Source organism: Bos javanicus, chromosome 5, assembly GCF_032452875.1.
Source record: "Bos javanicus breed banteng chromosome 5, ARS-OSU_banteng_1.0, whole genome shotgun sequence".
NCBI classification, from domain to species: domain Eukaryota; kingdom Metazoa; phylum Chordata; class Mammalia; order Artiodactyla; family Bovidae; genus Bos; species Bos javanicus.
Genome location: NC_083872.1, coordinates 47,632,483 through 47,652,893, shown reverse-complemented (window position 1 = coordinate 47,652,893; position 20,411 = coordinate 47,632,483). Strand labels below are relative to the sequence as shown.

Here is a 20,411-nt window from a genome sequence, read left to right as displayed (position 1 = left end):
ATAAACTCCTTTAGAATGTTTTGAAAGATAAAGAGTTTCTTTCTAGAAAAAGCCATGTTCACAAATATAAACATACATTATTTCCAGAATTCTAGAAACTCATGCTTCAATTCAAGGTTTAAAATCATTGCTTAAGATAAATTTGCACAGTGCTCTGATCCATTACATATTGACATCGGGTGTAACACTCAGAGTTCCTGGGATCTATGATCCTTATGAATTGGTATCAATTTCACTTCATAAATAAGAAAACTGAAGCTCAAAGAGGTGCAATGACTTGCTCTAGGGCCAGTAAAGGGCAGATTAAGGAATTTATCAATGTCTACAGTAGGTATAAGACTACCTTTTTAAGATTACTCTTTATAAGTGAAAATCCCATCTCAAATTCAAAAAACCAAAAAGGAGGGAGTGGAGAAAGAGGGAAATGGGAAATTTTTATAAATTTTGAGCATCTAAAGAGGGTCACCTGTTGTTTCTTTTAATCAGTAAAGACTAGATTAAGTTATGATTATCCCCATTTTATTGAAGAGTAGAAATGACCTGAAGTTAATAACTTGCTCACATTTTCTTAGCTATAAGAAATGGATGGAACTAGAATTTGAACAGGAAGCTGCGTTTCAGAGGCTGTGCTATTATCTGCCCTGTGTTATGTCTGGTCACAGCCTGAGCATTACCGGCTTCATCCGTCTCCACTGGGCATCTCAGAGTGAAGTTGCCAGCAGAGTTGAGGATTACCATCTTGAAGGAATTCTGAACCTTCAAGTTCAAGAGAGTCTGAGTCCAGGGTGACCCTCAAATGATGGGATGTAGGAGATGCATATGCTTTCATTCAGTATTTCAAAAAGATGTGAAATGGTTTATATTTTACTTCAGAAATGGTCCATCTCTGCATTTTCCTTTTGGATTGTGTTACATATTTGATTCAGCAACAAAGAGTTCTATTCCTCTAGTAATAAGTAGTGATTAATCACAATCACCTGTCACACTTAATTTAGCATTCAATTCCATGAAAAGATTGTGCACACACTCCAAGGTGAAATTTACATTTTAATGTTCATAGATAAAGAAGTATAGCAGTATGTGTTACATTTTTTTTCCTACTATGAAAATAATTTTCAGGAATTTAGACTGTTAAATAATCATTCCTTTTGTGAGACTAGCTCTAAAGATACATATAAATTTTGAAATCTATAGTATTACTTAGCAATTTTAGTGCTTTACTTTTTGCAGCCAATCATGGAAGACTTGCTTTTATAGCTTTCTCTGCAGAGTCATCTTAATTATAGGGAAATTCTTTTACAAATGGCTATCCATTTACAGTGCTTCAGCTGGAATCTAACATTGGTTTTATTGGAAATGATGAAAAATTACTCTTCCTGGGACACAGAGTTAAGAATTACGATTGGAAGTGAACTGTGTTCTTTTAGCTTTAGGAAAATTTAAAATATCCTATTATTTCCTTCTAAACAGTTTATCCCAAGAAGGTGTAGTAAAGCATAAACCTTAAAGATTCTAGAAAAGCTTTCAAGGGGAAAGGTATCATACCTTATGTGATTCAATCAACACATTTAACTAATTCATGAGTTTCACCCAACTCACAGCAATAGGGAGCAAGCCTGGATTAGAAGTCCATCTATGGGCTGCCATGGTACCCTTTCAGTCTCACTCTGCTTTGAATATTATTTTCTTCTTCTTCTGTTATCCAAATAGCTCACAAGGCTGGGAGAGTGCTCTAGCCCTAAGGACAGGAACTTCTTTGAGTCTCTGTTCATATTAATAGCATTCATGACACCTTGGCACCACGTTACATATTCACTTGACTATTGTCTTTCTCCTAGAAAGAATATAAGTTCCATGAGGGTAAAGAATCTGTGGGCTGTAATAGTGTCTGGTATATAGTGCATGTAGGCATGCTAAGTCGCTTCAGTCATGTCCAGCTTTTTTGACTCCAAGGACTATAGCTCACCAGGCTTCTTTGTCCAAGGCTTCTCCAGGCAAGAATACTAGAGTGGATTGCCATACCTTCCTCCAGATCTTCCTGATCCAGAGATCAAACTCTTATCTCCCATGGCTCCTGCACTGTAGGCAGAGTCTTTATTGCTGAGTCACCAAGGAAGCCCGTGGTATATATAGTAGGATTCAATAAATATCTGATAAAGGAAGTTTTGAATTTAACTTAAATTTCTCACATAGCTCATATTTTATTCTCTAAGATACCATGTTTACTTTACCTAGAATTAAAAAACTAAATATCTTAATATCTTCTAGGTATAAGATTTCTTAAATAAGAAGTCATAGAAGAAGAAAAAAAGATAAATTCTTCTACACTTAAGTTGTGTTTTGATGACAAATGGAATACTAACTAATGGAATATTCTTCAGCCTTTAAAAAGAAGGAGATTTTGACACATGCTACAACATAGATGAACCTTGAAGATACTGTGCTAAGTGAAAATAGGTCAAGCACAACAAGACAAATATTGTATGGTTTTACTGTATGAGGTACATAGTCAAACCCATAGAGATAGAAAGTAGAATGACTTTTGCCAGAGGCTGGTAGAAGTGGAGGATAGAAAGTAATTGTTTAATAGATATGGAGTTACAGTTTGAGAAGATGAAAAACATTCTGGAAATGAATTGCAATAACAGTTGAACAACAGCTCCCTAGTGGCTCAGTGGTAAAGAACCCGCCTGTCAATGCAGGAGACGCAGGTTTGATCCCTGCATGGGGAGGATCCCCTGGAGAAGGTAATGGCAACCCACTCCAGTATTCATATCTTAAACTGTTATGCAATTTCCCAGAGCAAGTGTCTATTATATGATATATATCAATGATATCTTTCAGAGGAGTATAGGGGCTTCACCCAATTCCCAATATTGTATATTTTAAGCTGGGTGGCGGGCATGTGGATGTCTTATTATTCTTTAAAACATAAATATTTACTCTGCATACTTGTACTTCACACAGACTATTTATTAACAATTAAATAAATGAAATTAATGACAATATGCAGTACCCAAAGCATAGAGCTTAACTATCTTTCATCCATTTTGGTCCAAAAATTTTGTTAAAAATTTTATGTCTCTCTCCTTGCTAGGTTCTTATGCTTTCTTTTTTTTTTTTCAATTTACAAAAAAACATACAGAGCTTAAAAAAGTAATTTTACTCAACTTAAAGATCTCAACTTTTATTTTGTCCATTAAAAAAACTGAGCCCCCTGGAAGCCAATCTGCCATGAAGAGAGTGAAATCCTCCACTGATTTTAAATTGTTATACAATTTCCCCACGTAAGTGTCTATCATATGATAACACAAGAGAGAGAGAAATGGAAGATCATAAATAAATAGAGTATAAAACTTCAAGTTTCAGGGCATTACTGGGACAGATAACTAAGCAAGCATAACTCTGATATAATAAATTACTTGAACTGCTTAAAAGAGTGGGCTACATAAATCTTCATTTTACTAGAGGAGCTGCAGAATCCAAATGTACCATAAAGAGTAAAAAATCTCTTTTGAGTGCTAACTGAAACTCCACATCAGATCTGAAAAGCCGAGGGCCATTTAGATATATGCCATAAGCTTACATACACAACACCAAGAGCAACCTCTTCCTCTTGGTGTACGAATGTAGCTGTCCATGTGAAAGTAGAGTTATTTGTGTTATGGCTGGATGTGGGAGTGATGGTAAGATGTTAGCAAGAGTGAGAGCCAAGAGTTAAAAAAACAACAGGAAAACTACCAAGAAATGCCCTAATTTACATTTTATTCTACCAGGGTAAACAAATTATTCTGGGTACACTGACAATGTGACTTGTAGCTATTTAGTTCATATTCATCATTGTATTTAATACCCAAATAACATCCTTGATAGGTATTACTTTTCCTATTTTATATATGGAGGGAAGGAGGGAAAGAGAGCGAAAGAAACTTCCCAGAGAGACAGTGCAGGTAAATGGGCCCGTTGGAATGCAAACCTAGTTCATCTCACTCAAAGTCCAGTACCTTGGCCATTATACTCTTTATGACTGCCTTAAAATAAAGTTTCTAAAAAAGACAGAAAAAATAATTAGTAAGACAAGAATCAATCAGCCAGGTTATTAGCTTTTCCCTCCACTTTAAAGGTTTTTCCTATCTTTTGGGCCATATTTCCACTCATCTACAAGTTCTTTCTAAGATGAACCAAGGAAATAAAATATGAAACCAATCTGTCAATTTATATTTAAGATGTCTTAGGATCCCTCCCCTCCTCTCTTTTGTCTGTCTTTCTCTTCTTTCCTTCCTCCCTTCTTCCTTTCCTTCCTTCTTTTCTTTCTGTCTCAACTGTATTCCTATATCTTTATTTACAACACACATAAAGTGCAGGTGGTATACTGCTGGTCCAGAGTGGGAGCCCTGGGGTAAGAATATCTGGTGACAAATCCAGGGGCAATACTTACAGCTTTGTGCCTTTGGCATTTTACGTAACTTCTCTGTGCCTTAATTTCTTTGTAAAATGGGGATAATATCTCATAGTGTGTGACTGTGAGGATTAAATAATATAATGTATCTAAAGCTCTGAGTAGTTTCTGGCACATAATAGGAGCTTAACGTTAGGTATTACTATTAGTAGTAAAGGAACATATACACACATACGTATGTATTGCATCAGTTCAGTTCAGTTCAGTTGCTCAGTTTTGTCCAACTGTCTGTGGCCCCATGGACTGCAGCACTCCAGGCTTCCCTGTCCATCACCAACTCCTGAAGCTTGCTCAAACTCATGGCCATTGAGTCAGTGATGCCATCCAATTGCATAGATACTAATAAATGTTAGCTATGACTATGACTGATATACTAATGATATATACAACTATTTATATTATTATAATTATTAATTAAATGTTATATATACAATAACAATTATTGTATGCAATATGGTTATGTCACTAGTATATTAGTTACAGTCATGGTGCTGCTGCTGCTAAGTCGCTTCAGTCGTGTTCAACTCTGTGCAACTCCATAGACGGCAGCCCACTAGGCTCCTCTGTCCCTGGGATTCTCCAGGCAAGAATACTGGAGTGGGTTGCCATTTCCTTCTCCAATGCATGAAAGTGAAAAGTGAAAGTGAAGTTGCTCAGTCATGCCCGACTCTTAGCGACCCCATGGACTGCAGCCTACCAGGCTCCTCCATCCATGGGATTTTCCAGGCAAGAGTACTGGAGTGGGTTGCCATTGCCTTCTCCAAGTTACAGTCATAGCTAGCATTTATTATCATTCAAATTACTTGTTAGTACTTCAGTTCATTTCAGTTCAGTCGCTCAGTTGTGTCCGACTCTTTGCAACCCCATGAATCGAGCACGCCAGGCCTCTCTGTCCATCACCAACTCCTGGAGTTCACACAAACTCATGTCCATTGAGTCAGTGATGCCATCCAGCCATCTCATCCTCTGTGGTCCCATTTTCCTCCTGCCCCCAATCCCTCCCAGCATCAGAGTCTTTCCCAATGAGTCAACTCTTAGCATGAGGTGGCCCAAGTACTGGAGTTTCAGCTTTAGCATCAGTCCTTCCAATGAACACCCAGGACTGATCTCCTTTAGGATGGACTGGTTGGATCTCCTTGCAGTCCAAGGGACTCTCAAGAATCTTCTCCAACACCACAGTTCAAAAGCATAGTATTTATTAGTATTTATACTCTTATGAAAATATACTAACAGTTGAGGATACCACTATCAGTGTACTCAGGCCTTGCAGGAGAAGGCAGGAGCACAGAGACAAGGTCTCTGGGCTGAAAAGGATTAGGAAGACTTTCTGGACGAGGCTTGAACTGGGTATCGAGTGTGAGTGGGAGTCAGATATACAAAGAAGGCATGTGTGTTGGGGAGTGAGGGTATTTCAGGCAAGAGAGAACGGCATTAGTGAAACTGCACAGCACAAAACAGCAAACTGTATAGGGTGGTCTGAGGGCAGGATATCCGTGTCATGGGGCCAATTACAGTGCAGCAATCGAAGTGGAGATCAAATTGAGGTGAGTCCACAGGGATGGGGTAGCAAGGAGAAAATGACTCTTTCAAGTAGGCAGGCTGTGAAGAGATTAAGTACTCGTTCTAGGAGTTAGAACCATAGAAAAGACTGAGTCATCATCCAGTATAAAATGTCCACTTGAACTGCAATCCAATTCTTAATTTTCTTTAAAATATGTTCCTGATGTTATTTCTGTATAATAGTGCAATTAGCATTAAAGAAATATTTTTACAAACAATAATAAATTGTGATAATAATATAAAAGATGATATAGAACTATATGTACATATTCTAGTTATGAAAGTCTATAGCTTCAAAGACAAAAGTTGTAGAAAACATCTGTACCAATTATCCATGCTGCCCTTTTTCTATTAAAAATCGCTACACATGAGAATGAGCAAAATCTGTTTCCTCATGACACAAGGAAGTGGGTGGATTTTGTACAAGCATAGTTATATCAGTAATAATTAAAGTAGAAGTTGGGACAAACTCTAAGGAAATAGAATTAAAGAGCATCATCCCTCTTTCTGTCAATCCTGAACTACCAGTAACCTCTTGAATATGTGATGTGCCTTTCCACACACCCATGGGCCTCTCTCTAGAATGTTAGCCCTTCACTCTTTTTGGCCTGATATCTTCTATTTGGCCTTCAAAATTCAGTTGAAAGGTCATTTTCTCTGAGAGGCTTCTCCAATCTTCCAATCTGCCTTTGCTGCATATTCTTTTGGCCTCAGACATAATGCATTCTTTTATCTTAGTACTAGCCACACTGAAGTACAATTATTCTTGAGTTACCAATAAACTATAAAGTTCTTGAAGGCAGGCATTATGGTTCTTTAGATCAGAGACCCCTAATTCCAACTGCATTACTTAGAGCATATTTGACACCAAATAAATTCTAATAGTTTGGAGATTCACCATCAGACAAGCATAGTTTGAAAAATAAATTTATCACTCTTAGAATAACAAGAGACTTTAAAAAACAGATTCCTTGTTTTTCCACCTCAAAATTATAAATAGATTATGTGGCAAAATGCTCTGAGACACCCAAGATAGGACAGAAATTCCAGACAATATTTCTCAAAGTTGCTGTGGGGAGTATTAAGAATTTTTCCTTTCTTCTGTCCACTGAAGCTCTACTTTGGCTTTCCAATCAGACTACCTTCCATCAATAGTTATGATTTTTCATTATTGTGAAAGGACAACTCTCTCATCCACGAAATAGTCTGTTACAAGCACTGCTGGATTATTTTCTCCACATATGAGCATTAAAAACTAAAAGAGGACTATTCAAGGGATAAATGATTCAAGTGAAAAAAGCCATGGAAAGCTTTGCCATTGATCTTTCAAGAGAACCTCTCTCTGCTTCTCCCAAAGCATATTTTCCATGCTAAGGGAAAAAAATTACTTGAATTTCAAGGCAAAAACAGACAAAATATTGCCAGGAAATAGTTGCAAATCCCACTGGGAGGAAAAGGTCCTTTTATTGAATTGACCAAAAGGTTCATTTGAGATTTTCCGTAACATCTTATGGAAAAATCTGAACAAACTTTTTGGCCAACCCAATACTATAAGAACAGAAGACCACTACAGTGAATTGTGCAATGAAAAAAGCCAGTGCAAAGAGAGGAAATAACTTTTTTAGAGGATCATCCACATTTCTGTACTGTACCTAAGATACGCTAGAGTAGGCTGAGTACATCTAGCAGATGCAGTCTCATCTTCCCACTCCTTTTAGACAAACACAGCTTTATCTGTCACATTAAGGTAGGAATCCTTTAGGGTTGTTTGTCAGTTTTGTTCAGTTCACTTAACTCTGCCAGGTTCTGTGAAACAGTAATAACTGAGACAGTGTTGATGCCTCAGAGAACAAACTCAGAAACAGACACTGCAGTCAGACGTGTGAGTTCAAAGATCTGCACAGGTCCTACCACCAGCTGGTGGGGGCTCTGAGAAAACTGCAAAATATATGAGGTGAGTCTTACATGTGAAACATGTGAAGTGAGTTAACATAGAAGCAACTCTTACACGGTAACATGTGAGGTGAGCCTTACATGATGAGCCGAAATGAGTCCCACTGACTGAAGAGGTGGTGGGCATGGGTCTCTGAGAGGTTGCCCCAAAGACATCATCAGTTGAGAACTTTGTAAGACCTAAAAGGATTCGCAGGGGTTTCCCAGGTGGCGCTAGTGGTAAAGAACAAGCCTACCAATGCAGGAGACGTAAGAAATGCGGGTTCGATCCTGGGTCAGGAAGATCCCCTGGAGGAGGGCATGGCAACCCACTCCAGTATTCTTGCCTAGAGCATTCCATGGACAGAGAAGCCTGGTGGGCCACAGTCCACAGGGTTGCGGAGTCAGACAGAACTGAAGCAACTTAGCACACAGGCAAACAAAAGGATTCTCAAAGGTGTTGATGAGATGAGCCATCTCTCTTCCTCATTTCAGACATACCTTAGAAGGTTCTCAGTGTCCTCAAGCCCTGTCAATATGTAGATCATGTTCAGGTTGATCTGATGAAGAGGAAGTAAATAGTACCACTTTCTAGTCTGAGTAAGAAAATCACAAACTAGATTAATGACAACAACAAAGATGCAGGGGAGGGCAGCAGTTTCTGTAGGGGCCATGCTGTAGAGAGGACAGGTACAGCCTAGAACTGGAAGGAAAAAAATCATGGAGTCATAGTGACACACGATATAACCAGAGCAGCAGTACTTCATCCGCTGCTTCATTCTTCAACAAGAGGTGACTTTGCGCCCTCAGTGCGAGCTTACAAGCGGGGCTGACAAGGTAGACAAGACATCAAGGCAGTCCAGTAGCGGGGAGACCAGGCAGTGAACAGGGTCTAATAAAGCAGAGTACATGCTGCCCTGGGTAATCCTGCAGGTGCTAAGAGAAGACCCAAGACGAGCGACTAAACTGGACTTTAGGAGGAGAGAGAGAAAAGTGAGGTCAGAATGAAGAGTTTACCACAGAAGGGGAGGGGAAGGACGAGAGAACTCCAGAGAGAGGGAAGAGCAGGTGAAAGGTCCAAAGGCAAGAAGCGGCGAGTTAGCTCACAATGGGACAAGGAGCGCAGCGTGTGGGTAAGTGTGCGTGTGAGTGTGATGCATGTGACAAGAAGCGGCGAGTTAGTTCACAATGGGACAAGGAGCGCAGCGTGCGGGCAAGTGTGCGTGTGAGTGTGATGCATGTGAGTGGTGTGCGTGTGTATGATGTGTGTGAGTGGTGTGTGTGTGTGGTGTGTGCATATGGTGTGGTGTGTGTATGATGTATATCATGTATATGTTTTGTGGGGTGTGTGGGGTGTGTGTATGTATGTGTGTGGTGGCAGCAGAGATGAAAGCTGAAGCTGGATCAGTAGCTCCTGCAGCACACACGCGACAGAGGCAGATTGTGCTTTAGAAGATGCTTCTAGCTGCAGGGTGGAGAACAGGCTGGAGGGGACCAGGCAAGGCCCCGGGCGCGGTTAGGAATTTAAGTAATCTGAAAACAAGCATTTAGAAATCATCAAGATTGATTCTGAAGTCCATCTGGAAGAATAAATGAAAGAGAACAAGCATGACTCCTTCTAAGCCCTCCACCCTCTATTCTAGTCAAGACACAAAGTCCATTGTAAAATAAAACTACTGTAATTAAAATAGACTGATAAAAGTGCTGAAGTGGTATAGACAGATGAATGGAATAAAAAGTCAAGAAATAGCCTAAGTATAAATGGGAATTAGGTTATTGTTAAGATGGCAAGTAGCATCCTTTTAAAAAATAATTAGAAAAAATAATAAAAATAATTAGGCTTTCACCATATCTAACAACAAAACAGATTCTAGGTAAAGATTTAAAAATAGGTACAGAATTAAAAAAGGTAAAAATAATTACTAAGCAATTCACAAAAGAAGAAAAGCAAACACTAAATAAACAAAGATACCAATTTTTACCTAGCAGATTGGCAGTGATTTAAAAAGCTCATAATATCCACAGACAGTGAGATTACAGTAGGGAAATAAAGATGCTTCTATTCCACTGGTGAGAATATACAAAATTGATATGTCCTTTCTGGAAGATGATTTAACAGTATAAAACAGATGCTTGAAAATATACCATTTTACCTAGACACTCTATTCCTAGGAATTTATCTGAAGGAAATAATTGAATAACCACACAAACGTGTATATAATGGTGGCAATTGCAACATTTTGAATAATAAAGATATGTTGCTGTTTAGTGTCTAAGTCATGTCTGACTCCTGCAACCCTATGGACTATAGCCCGCCAGGCTCCTCTGTCTGTAGGGTTCTCCAAGCAAGAATACTGGAGCGGGTTGCCCTTCCCTTCTCCAGGGGAGCTTCCCAACCCAGGGATTGAACCCCTGTCTCCTGCATTGCAGGTGGATTATTTACCACTGAGCTATCAGGGAAGCCCAGTAAAGATATTAATGACCACTAAAATGTGATGAGAGAGACAATGAATTCTGTAAAGGTTAAGAATTATTTTAATGACATGAAAAAAATGACATTCGTAATATATTGGCAATAAGCAAGGTTGTGGTACTGTGTGGATATTACAATTCTATTATATATTTGTACATAATATATACAGTCGTGTCTGACTCTTTGCGACCCCGTGGACTGTAGTCCACCAGGCTCCTCCGTCCATGGGATTCTCTAGGCAAGAATACCAGAGTGGGTTGCCATTTCCTTCTCCAGGGGATCTTCCCAAACCAGGGCTCGAACCCGGGTCATCTGCATTGCAGGCAGATGCTTTAACCGCTGAGCTACCAGGGAAGCCCCTATTATACATTTGTACATAGAAAGGAGAAATTTACATAGACTCACCAACAGTTGCTTTCTCTGGTTTTGGGATTATGGTTGGTTTCTGTTTTTGTCTTAGGTGTTTTATGAAATTTTCTTGCCAAGAGTATATATTACTTTTATTATCATGAAAAGTACAAACTCTATGTCCCTTTGCAAAGAAGTGTCAAGAACAGCGCTGAGAGTGGAGTCAATAACTCAAGAGGAGAGCAAGTGCCTGCATCACACTCCAAGCCATTGACAAGTGCCAGCTAGATGGTGTTTCCTCTCTGGATTCAAGGAGAAACACTGACACAGAACAACTCTTTCTACACCGAACCTCAAAAGAAGAATGAAAATCCTTGTCACGAAAACCAGCAGCGTTACTGAATAAATTACAACATATTTTGCACTTCAATTGCATAGATAATGTAGACACTCAAACCGCAGTTTCAGAAGCAATCCCCACATCGTGTCTGCCCATTTATCAAACCATGTCAAATACCATAGTCAGTACAACTTAGCTTTGAGGAACATGCTTTTTTCTGGTGTGGGACTACGTCCCATTCATAGGAATCCTCACATTACTCTGTCTTTTCACTTATGAAACAATAAGAAGCTGTTTCATGTACTCTAACTTTACATATCAAGCACTAATATGGTAGATATCTTTTTCATAATAATCTAAGACTGAAATCAATAAATACCACCTTACTTTTGTAACACAATATTCTTTTGTACACATAATCTAAAGCCTCCAACAAACCATGCTCAGTGGAGAAGCAGGCATTTTTACTATTATTATTATTTCTATATATATAGAAAAAACTTACTATAAGAGTTTATTTTCCCAAGGGTTTCTCAGTCAATCAGCCACAATTCAGCTTCACACCCAGTATTGCTTTCATAGTGGCATTTTTTTTTTTTGGCTGTGCCCCATGGCATGTGAGATCTTAGCTCCCCAACCAGGGATCGAATCTGTGCTGCCAGCAATAGAAGAGTGGAGTCTAAACCACTGGACTGCCAGGGAAGTCTGAGGTGTATAACTTTTTTCAGCTTCAAATACGAATGACTGTTTTACAATGAGAAATACTGGAGTTGACCAATTTTCTTTTTCTGCCTTCTATATAATATAGAATTGAATACTTATGGAGATGTCAAATTCAGTCTTCTCGTCATATTGACAAAGAAACTAAAGCCCAGGGAGACCAAGCAACTCTTCTCACATCTCAAGGGTCATTAGCAGGATGGGAGCCAGACCTCAGTCCCCCTTCTCTATTGTAAGTACTCACTGTGCTGCAGAGAGAGCCTGAGCACCCTACAGCCATCGCCACGTACAGACTGCGCCACACACACTGGGTCCCACAATAAGCCTGTGAGGAATGATGCTGATGCTGGTTAATATCATTCTCATTGCATAAAGGGGTAATTGTCACTTGGAGAATTCAAGTGACTGCGAAACACTTTTAGCCACAAAGCCCAAGGCTTTATACCAAGGCCAGAACTTTCTCCCTCTGAAATCAAGACTGGGATATGCTTTTTCTAGTTAACTCTCAATTTGAAGGAATCCACTGCTGAAAAAGTTTTGGAAACTTAAATTTATATAGCAATCTGATAAAAACACTCACACACTGTAAGACAGTTATTTCCCAAGGAAGAATATCTTTTAGATCATATATCTTCTCAAAGCATCAGCTTTCTACAGAGAAATTAAAAATTGAAGTCAGAGAATAATGAAAGCTTACCCCTGTTTAGTTTAGCAAGAAATTCAAGAGGGCTCTGATCCAGGTTAACCTTTGTATCATTAATTTCAGGAAGCTCACAGCTTAAATGGAAATCATCAATGTAAGCTTCTAGGGCTTCAGAGGCAGAAGAATATGGCTTTTCTTTGTATTGGATGGAACCATCAACATTAAAAGCGATGCTGTTGAGGACTAAAGATGCTGGAACAGAAGATTCAGAAGTGCTAAAGTGATGTTTCTTAACTGACTTTGCCATTGCTTTCTCAAATGGGCTGCAAGGTCCATTCATTTTCCAAAAATCTCTAGACATAAAAAAAGGTGTACATGATTTCAGTTAATACAGGAATGGGTGATAATACTCACAGGATCCTTGCTAATCTTTGTATCCTACATATTTGCTTTTTTACAAAAGAAATTATTTTTTATTCCTCTTTATGTTTTATGAATAGTACACTCTCAAGCAATGTTTGTTGATTGACAGTTTCACTGCCATGGCCACAAGTGTGAACTGGACTTTGTAAACATGAGGAACTAAGAATTGAAGCCTTGTTAGGTAAAGCACAAAACAGAGGGCTTGCCTTCCTGTGTTTTTAGTTTTCCTCAACTGTGCAAGTAGTTCTGGAATCTTGAGATAAATTTATTCACCACATGAAGACACGACAAGCTTTCAGAATCATGAGAGAGTCTTCATTCCATACAGTTGTTCCCACCACACGGATGAGGCAGGGAAAGCGCATGTGAAGACAAGAAGACAGCCACAGTGGGCCCTGGCACGACAGTGATGGCAGAGACCAGGGGACAAGAGGACGTGAGTGCAGACAGGAGTAGGATTTAGTGTGGGCACTGGGCCCTGTGACCTTGTCACTCTGACCTCAGTGCAAGAGTTTAGCAGCTATGGACCTCTTTATTATCATCTTGCATGAACCACTTACTCTCTACAATAACTACTAAAAACAGGCATTGCAGTACCCTCATTTTCAAAATAAGATTAGAGTAACACATGGAGAATACGCATCTTGTTCAAAGCTAAAGGGAAACAACAGCCAAGGTTAATAGCCAAGGTTGAACCTCAGCAGTCAGATTCCCAGGTCGAACTTAACCACTGCACTTGACTACCAGACCACTGCCCCACATGTGCCGAAACGGCCTGTGTAACCTGTAATGTAACTTGTAATCTCTAAATGTCAGCCACATCTAATGTGCCAGCAAGGACTACCAAGGTTGGGTGCCTAAATTCTGAGGTCTCTTATTTCTCTCAAATGCTTAGAGAGTAGTCACTGGTGTGTGCAAGGGGAAATGCCATGTATTTGATAATAATATATACATTAGTGTCAAAGAGAGAGTACTCACTTTTTGAGTCTTTGAAATTCAAGTGGATATGCTGAATTTTCAGAATGTTACATTATATGACATCATAGTACTTACAATTTTCACCTGTGGAATGTTTTTCTAGTTTCTTCTAATGTAATGGAGTTAAATAGAAGCCTTTGACAACCAGAATAAAACTATGGATCATCTTCCCACAAAAATGCACATTAATAAATACAAACACAATGGGTTCTAGGGTTCCAGAAGCTCAGGCGTGCCCCCTGCCCCCATGAATTCTAAATTAAGAACTTCCATCTAAAGAAAGTGATTGGTGGGGAAAGAAACAGAGGGAAGGAAGGACAGCTAGGAAAAAAATGATCAGAAGATCCTTACCAGGAGTGGAACAAACTAACCTGATACTACACATTCTTGGAGATACAATGATAAAAAATCTTTTGACTTTAAAGGCCCAGCTTAAAATGCTCTTTCTTTGTAAACCATGGCCATGGTCATCTTCCTCCTTCACCTTCTCCTCTGGATTGAAACAAAGTGAAAATGTTAATCGTTCAGTCATGTCTGACTCTTTGTGACCCCATGGACTATAGCCCACGAGGCTCCTCTGTCCATGGGATTCTCCAGGCAAGAATACTGGAGTGTGTTGCCCTTCCCTTCTCCAGGGGATCTTCGCAACTCAAGAGATAAAACCGGTGTCTCCCGCATCGCAGGCAGGTTCTTTACCATCTGAGCCATTAGGGAAGCCCCTCCCCTGGATTTGTCAGTATCAGGGGACTTTCTAGGTGGCACTAGAGGTAAAGAACCCGCCTGAAATGCTAGATAGCATATTAAAAAGCAGAGACATTACTTTGCCAACAAAGGTCCATCTAGTCAAGGCTATGGTTTTTCCAGTAGTCATGTATGGATGTGAGAGCTGGACTATAAAGAAAGCTGAGCACCGAAGAATTGATGCTTTTGAACTGTGGTGTTGGAGAAGACTCTTGAGAGTCCCTTGGACTGCAAGGAGATACAACCAGTCCATCCTAAAGGAGATCAGTCCTGAGTGTTCATTGGAAGGACTGATGTTGAAGCTGAAACTCCAATACTTTGGCCACCTGATGTGAAGAACTGACTCATTTGAAAAGACCCTGATGCTGGGAAAGACTGAAGGCAGGAGGAGAAGGGGACGACAGAGGGTAAGATGGCTGGATGGCATCACTGACTCAATGGACATGAGTTTGGGTTAACTCCAGGAGTTGGTGATGGACAGGGAGGTCTGGCATGCTGTGGTCCATGGGGTTGCAAAGAGTTGGACACGACTGAACGACTGAACTGAACTGAAATGCAAGAGACTTTAGAGATGTGGGTTTGATCACAGGGTGGGAAACATCACCTGGAGAAGGAAATGGCAACCCACTCCAGTATCCTTACCTGGAGAATCCCATGGATAGAGAGAGGAGCCTAGTGGGCTACAATCCTTGGGGTTGCAGAAAGTTGGACACGACTGAAGTGACTTAGCACACAGCCCAATTATTTACCATTACAGACAATGGGCTTCAGAAGGAGGAGATGAGGGTTAATCTCAGTTCTATCCTTTATGAGTTTATGCCTCCATCCTTTCCCTCGGATATCATTTTAAATTTTAAATTCTGCTTAATAACACTTAGCCCATGCGGTGGCTTTTTTTGATCTTCTGCTGTTTTGTACCAGGACGGCCACATCAGGGGTAATATGTTGAAATAATTTCAAAACAACTGGAAAAAGTTGCTGCCCTTCACTTGCATCCATACCCCTCAGCGTGCCTTCTTGCTACTTCAGCTCTAACCCTCTACTCCCAGAAGCCCTCAGACCTTTCCATGATCCAGCAACTGAAGGGGTACTGCCTCGCCCTCCAGGACTCTGCTCCAGGCTATGGTTCATGCCCAATCTATTTGGTTAGTGTCTGGACATACAGTGTGCTACATGTTTTGAATTTGACCTCTGAGAAGCTGTTTTTCCTTTCCTCATCCTTGGTGCTTGGCCTCTCCACTCTCATATGCATTGTGGTTTGACTTACATGATAGCTGGGTGTCTCCTTCCTTCTCTAAGTTTAAGCAAAATAAGGAATGGGTGGTAACCCCAGTTTTCCAGCCCATGGCAGTTGCTCGATAGGTGATTGTTGAACTTAATTTCAGTCAAAACGTTCCTTTCACTATAAAGCATTCCTGTGTGATTACTGCAGTTGTGAAAATGCTCTGAAAGATGAAGTCCTTTGGGTTTATTAGTAGCTACTGAGATGCAACAAAACAGGTGAATAGAATAATATATTTAAATCAAGGATTTAATGAGAGAAGGTCTAAAATGCACCAAGAGCAAGAAGTTAATGAGAGTTGGTGAGATTGTTACCCATGCTGGGTTCACTTACGGCAACTCCTTCACACCAGACTGTTCAATATGTACTAACAGTTCAAAATCCAGTTCCAACTAGACATTTAAAGGCTTTTTTTGTATCATCTAATTTTATGAATAACACTGTAAAGGAAAGTTGATAACTAAGTCTTTCTAAAATAAGATATAGGAAAACTCAATGTATAAAATATGTTAATGACCCTAATAACTGAATACTATAAATATGAGTTTATTTTGTGACTTTCCTTTTACAATATACATGGCAATGCACAAATTCATTTCTTAGTTTCTCATCATTATAGACTCATAGAAGTCAAGCAAAGAAAGGGATGATCATTCTTGTTTAAAAAGCAAGAATACCATATGCAATAATTAAGAAAAAAGAATCAATACATTTCCTAACCATAAATCAAAGAAAATGCAGATTGTTCAGATATTTCCCCTGGCAATGTCATGTTTGAATTTGGCCTGGCTTGATTCTCTGATAGTATTTTAAAAATGTATTCAATCCATAAAATCCTCAGAGTGTATCCATCTACCACCAGGCAACTGATTCTAAAAAATAGAGAAGATTACACATAAGAGGAGTAAAAAAAGTCATCAGCTCTGTCTCCCTTATCATTTTAGGTTAGATTAGACAATGGCACCCCACTCCAGCACTCTTGCCTGGAAAATCTCATGGACAGAGGAGCCTGGTGGGCTGCCATCTATGGGGTCGCACAAGAGTCAGACACGACTGAAGCGACTTAGCAGCAGCAGACTCAGTCAAAGCAGTGAATCCCTGAAGCCAGAGCAGAGAGAAAGGACCAGAGATTTGCACAAAGTTCAGTTTCCCTCTCTCATTAGCTCAATTAAACACACCATTATTGATCGCCAATGTGCAAGGGGACACACTTAGCACTGGATAGGGATACAGTGATGGGCTAGATGTTCTCTCCCTCACAAGGAGCTTGAAGTCCAGCAGGAAGGATAAAAGCAGCATATAAATGAGTATCACCCAAGGAAGGGCACGTTAAATGCCATCGAGTGCCCCCAAGGGCAGCTGGAACACAGAGAAGAGAGAAATGACTTCTGTCTGGTGGAACAGGGGTAAGTTTCCTTTCGGACACAGTATTTAAAACTACGACTTACAAAAGAGGTAGGTTTCAGGCCCATGGAAATGAGGAAAATGGATATGTTAAGAATAAAGAATAACAAAGTCAAAAGACATCGATATAGAAAAACCACATACATAACTTAGATGGAGAGGTAGATCCAAATTTCTTGGGTTGTCAGATGGTGACAGAAAAGGCTGGAGATACTGTATCCCACACTGTATGGAGCAAAGTGGTGAGTTTTAGGGTTAGGTATTACATCAATTTTAAAGAAAAGGAACACTGAGCCTTAGAAAGCTTTGAGAGAGCCCTCAGGGAATACTTCTGACACATCTTCATTTGGGCTTCCCTTGTGGCTCAGCTGGTAAAGAATCTGCCTGCATTTCGGGAGACCTGGCTTTGATCCCTGGGTTGGGAAGATCCCCTGGAGAAGGGAAAGGCTACCCACTCCAGTATTCTGGCCTGGAGAATTCCACGGGCTGTATAGACCATGGGGTCACAAAGAGTTGGACACGACTGAGCGACTTTCACTTCACTTTCACAGGGAATACACGTAGTGAGTGAGAGATCTGAGACTGAAAGCTTCAGAGCTCATATTCTTTCTATCACATCCCAGCATTTCCTCCTCGAATGTTTTTCCCCCAACATCTGAGTGAAACCAGTATAGACTCTCCTGGCCACTCCTTTCCTGCACCCCATCGTGCTCAGCTTCACATCCAAGTGAGAGTACCCCATCCCACCTGTGCAGCACCCAGAAACTGGTACCCCAGTTTATGTCATTCACAGACTGATGCTTTTACAGGTCTGCTTAGGTCCTCTAGCCAATGGGATATCTCAATGGCCAGGGTCCACCTATGGATCTCAGGATGATGAGGGAGAAAAGAAGCGACAGGGCAGAAATATGCCTTAATTTTGTGGGGTTCCTCCAGGAAACTAAGTAATCCAAAAGCACATTTTACAAGAGATATTATCATATCAGTTGTCAGTCTTCTTCAGAGGAAATTTTGAGCTCTCAAAGAGCAAGCCATGAACACGCTATGTTTTGGAATATGAATTTTAGCAAAAGATAGAGTGATGCAACTTCAGTTTTCTCAGTAGAAGGAAGCTAATGGAGATACCTCAAACATTATTTTAATTGCCAGGCAGTATGACAATATCCTTCACTGAAGGATAGTTTACACAAACTGTCACTTAGATCATAGGCTGATCTTAACCACTGAGAAAGAATTCAAGAAAAAACCAATGTTTGAAACACATAGGGCATTACATATTAAAGATACTCTCTTTAACATTTGTCTGCTAGCAACTTGGTGCACAGTATATAATGGATACCAACATATACTGGTGTGCTCGCTGGGTCTTGCAGTTTTGGGTATGTAATATTTTACAGTAACAGATTTTTAAAAAATCTTTCATTTATTAATTTTTCTGGCCTTGCTACATGACACTTGGGATCTTAGTTCCCTGACCAGGGATGGAAACTTGTGCCCTGTGTAGTGGAAGCTCAGAGTCTTAAGCACTACACAGCCAGGAAGTCCCAGAGTAATGGCTTATCACAGTACTGTATAAAACTCTTCTACAAACCCAACTGGCAATCCCCGATGCACCTGAGGATTAAATGCCTCCCTCAAACGCCACCTCCTCCTCCTCATTTATTCAACAAACATCTAATGTAAATATAGGAAGGTGATACAGAGCAGAGGTCAGGGGTCAGGCTTGGGTACCACATGGACTAGTTTCAAAATCAGCTGCAAGACTTTGAACAAAATACTTAGCTTCTCTGTCCCTACACTTCCTCATCTCTAAAATATGGTCGTAATACCTGACTCACAGCACTGTTACAGTGATTACAGGGGACAGTATGGGTGATGCTTAGAACAATGCCTAATTCCATGGAAAGTGCTCAGGAAACATACTTAACAATTTTTACTTTTATCGCTGCCTAATGTATGTTCACATATATTACCTACATGTGTTAGATCCCCCGGCCACTCCTGCTAGAACATTCATTTCCCATTGGGATGCATATTTTGTGGTTTTTTTGGATTCCACCTTTCCAGACAGAGTGGTGTAGCAACTCTGGAGTATTAAGCACCATAAAAAGAAACATAGAATTTCACTCAATATATCCATTAATCTCCTTAAATTCACAGCCCATAAATGAAAGGATTATCCTAAAGCAGGATTGATACTTAACTCATTTCACATTCTAGAATCTTCTGTAGAGCCCAGGGAAGTCAGAGGCTGGAGGAGAGGTATCAGCAAAATTTAAATTATTTCCTAAATCTAAAGCTTTAAGCACTATTGTGTTCTGCTCTAGGGACTTTTTTTCTTCCTATGTCATTTAGCTCCCTCCACCAAACATTTTCCATTTCTCTTTATTTGCAAATCAGAATGCTCACAATTATTGTTCTTTTTAAAAAGCATGGATATGAGCTCTTCAGCAAAAATAGCTGCCACAAGACTTTAAAAGATGTTATTCACTTTAATACACCATGACTAATTGGGGGGAAAACTGCAAACAAGCATTAGGATTGTGTCCGTAGGCCTGTAACCATTCCCTGGCTCTCCGAGTTAAGCAGAATTCTATAATACTGGGTAATGAACAAAAAAATTCCTTTGCTTGGTAGAAACCTCTATGGACACAATTTTAAGGAGGAGGAAGGAAAGCTTTTACTCACTCTTTCTAAAGTAAATAATATCATCCATCACTTCTGAATACGTTTTTTAAAGAAAAAGTATTAGAATCAGGACAGAAGCACATGGAGCTACCCAGATCCATTTCCCACTACAATGTGCATTGTATTTTAAGAGTTTTATAGCAAAGGTTGTGGTATCTGGAACTGACTGTGGTAAAAATTAAAATACTAAGAAGCAAAAGGAGTTTTTGGTAGCATGTTCAAATTGAATGGAAGAGAAGTATTTCATTTGTGGGGAAAGGTGAAAATTTTTATTAATGAAAAGTCAAATGATATGAAGCAAGTCTTTATTTCACTACTCAAATATGCAAGTCCTGAAGTAGGGGCTCTGGAGGAAATCAGGGAAACACAGGAGAGAGTTCTTTGCCTTCTTGAATATCATGAAGCAGATATTCATAGCAG

The 20,411-nt window shown here is 39.8% G+C and overlaps 1 protein-coding gene and 1 non-coding gene across 6 annotated transcripts in view; both read right to left on the bottom strand.

Annotated features, from left to right (window-relative positions):
* Positions 1-20,411, bottom strand: part of GRIP1 (glutamate receptor interacting protein 1) — a 305,928-nt gene that overhangs the window by 253,913 nt on the left and 31,604 nt on the right. For 4 of the 5 annotated variants that reach the window (XM_061416570.1, XM_061416571.1, XM_061416572.1 and 1 more), the window contains exons 1-2: positions 13,877-13,898; positions 12,530-12,828 (exon numbers count right to left, since the gene is read on the bottom strand). The exons of the other annotated variant lie outside the window; for it this stretch is intronic. In XM_061416570.1, the coding sequence (XP_061272554.1) occupies positions 12,530-12,815 (286 nt within the window). In that variant the 5' untranslated portion in view covers positions 12,816-12,828; positions 13,877-13,898. Of the gene's footprint in view, positions 1-12,529; positions 12,829-13,876; positions 13,899-20,411 lie in introns of those variants that run through there. 5 annotated transcript variants of the gene reach the window in all.
* TRNAC-GCA (transfer RNA cysteine (anticodon GCA)) lies at positions 10,707-10,778 on the bottom strand. The gene has a single exon. It is a non-coding gene; the product is annotated as a tRNA-Cys (tRNA).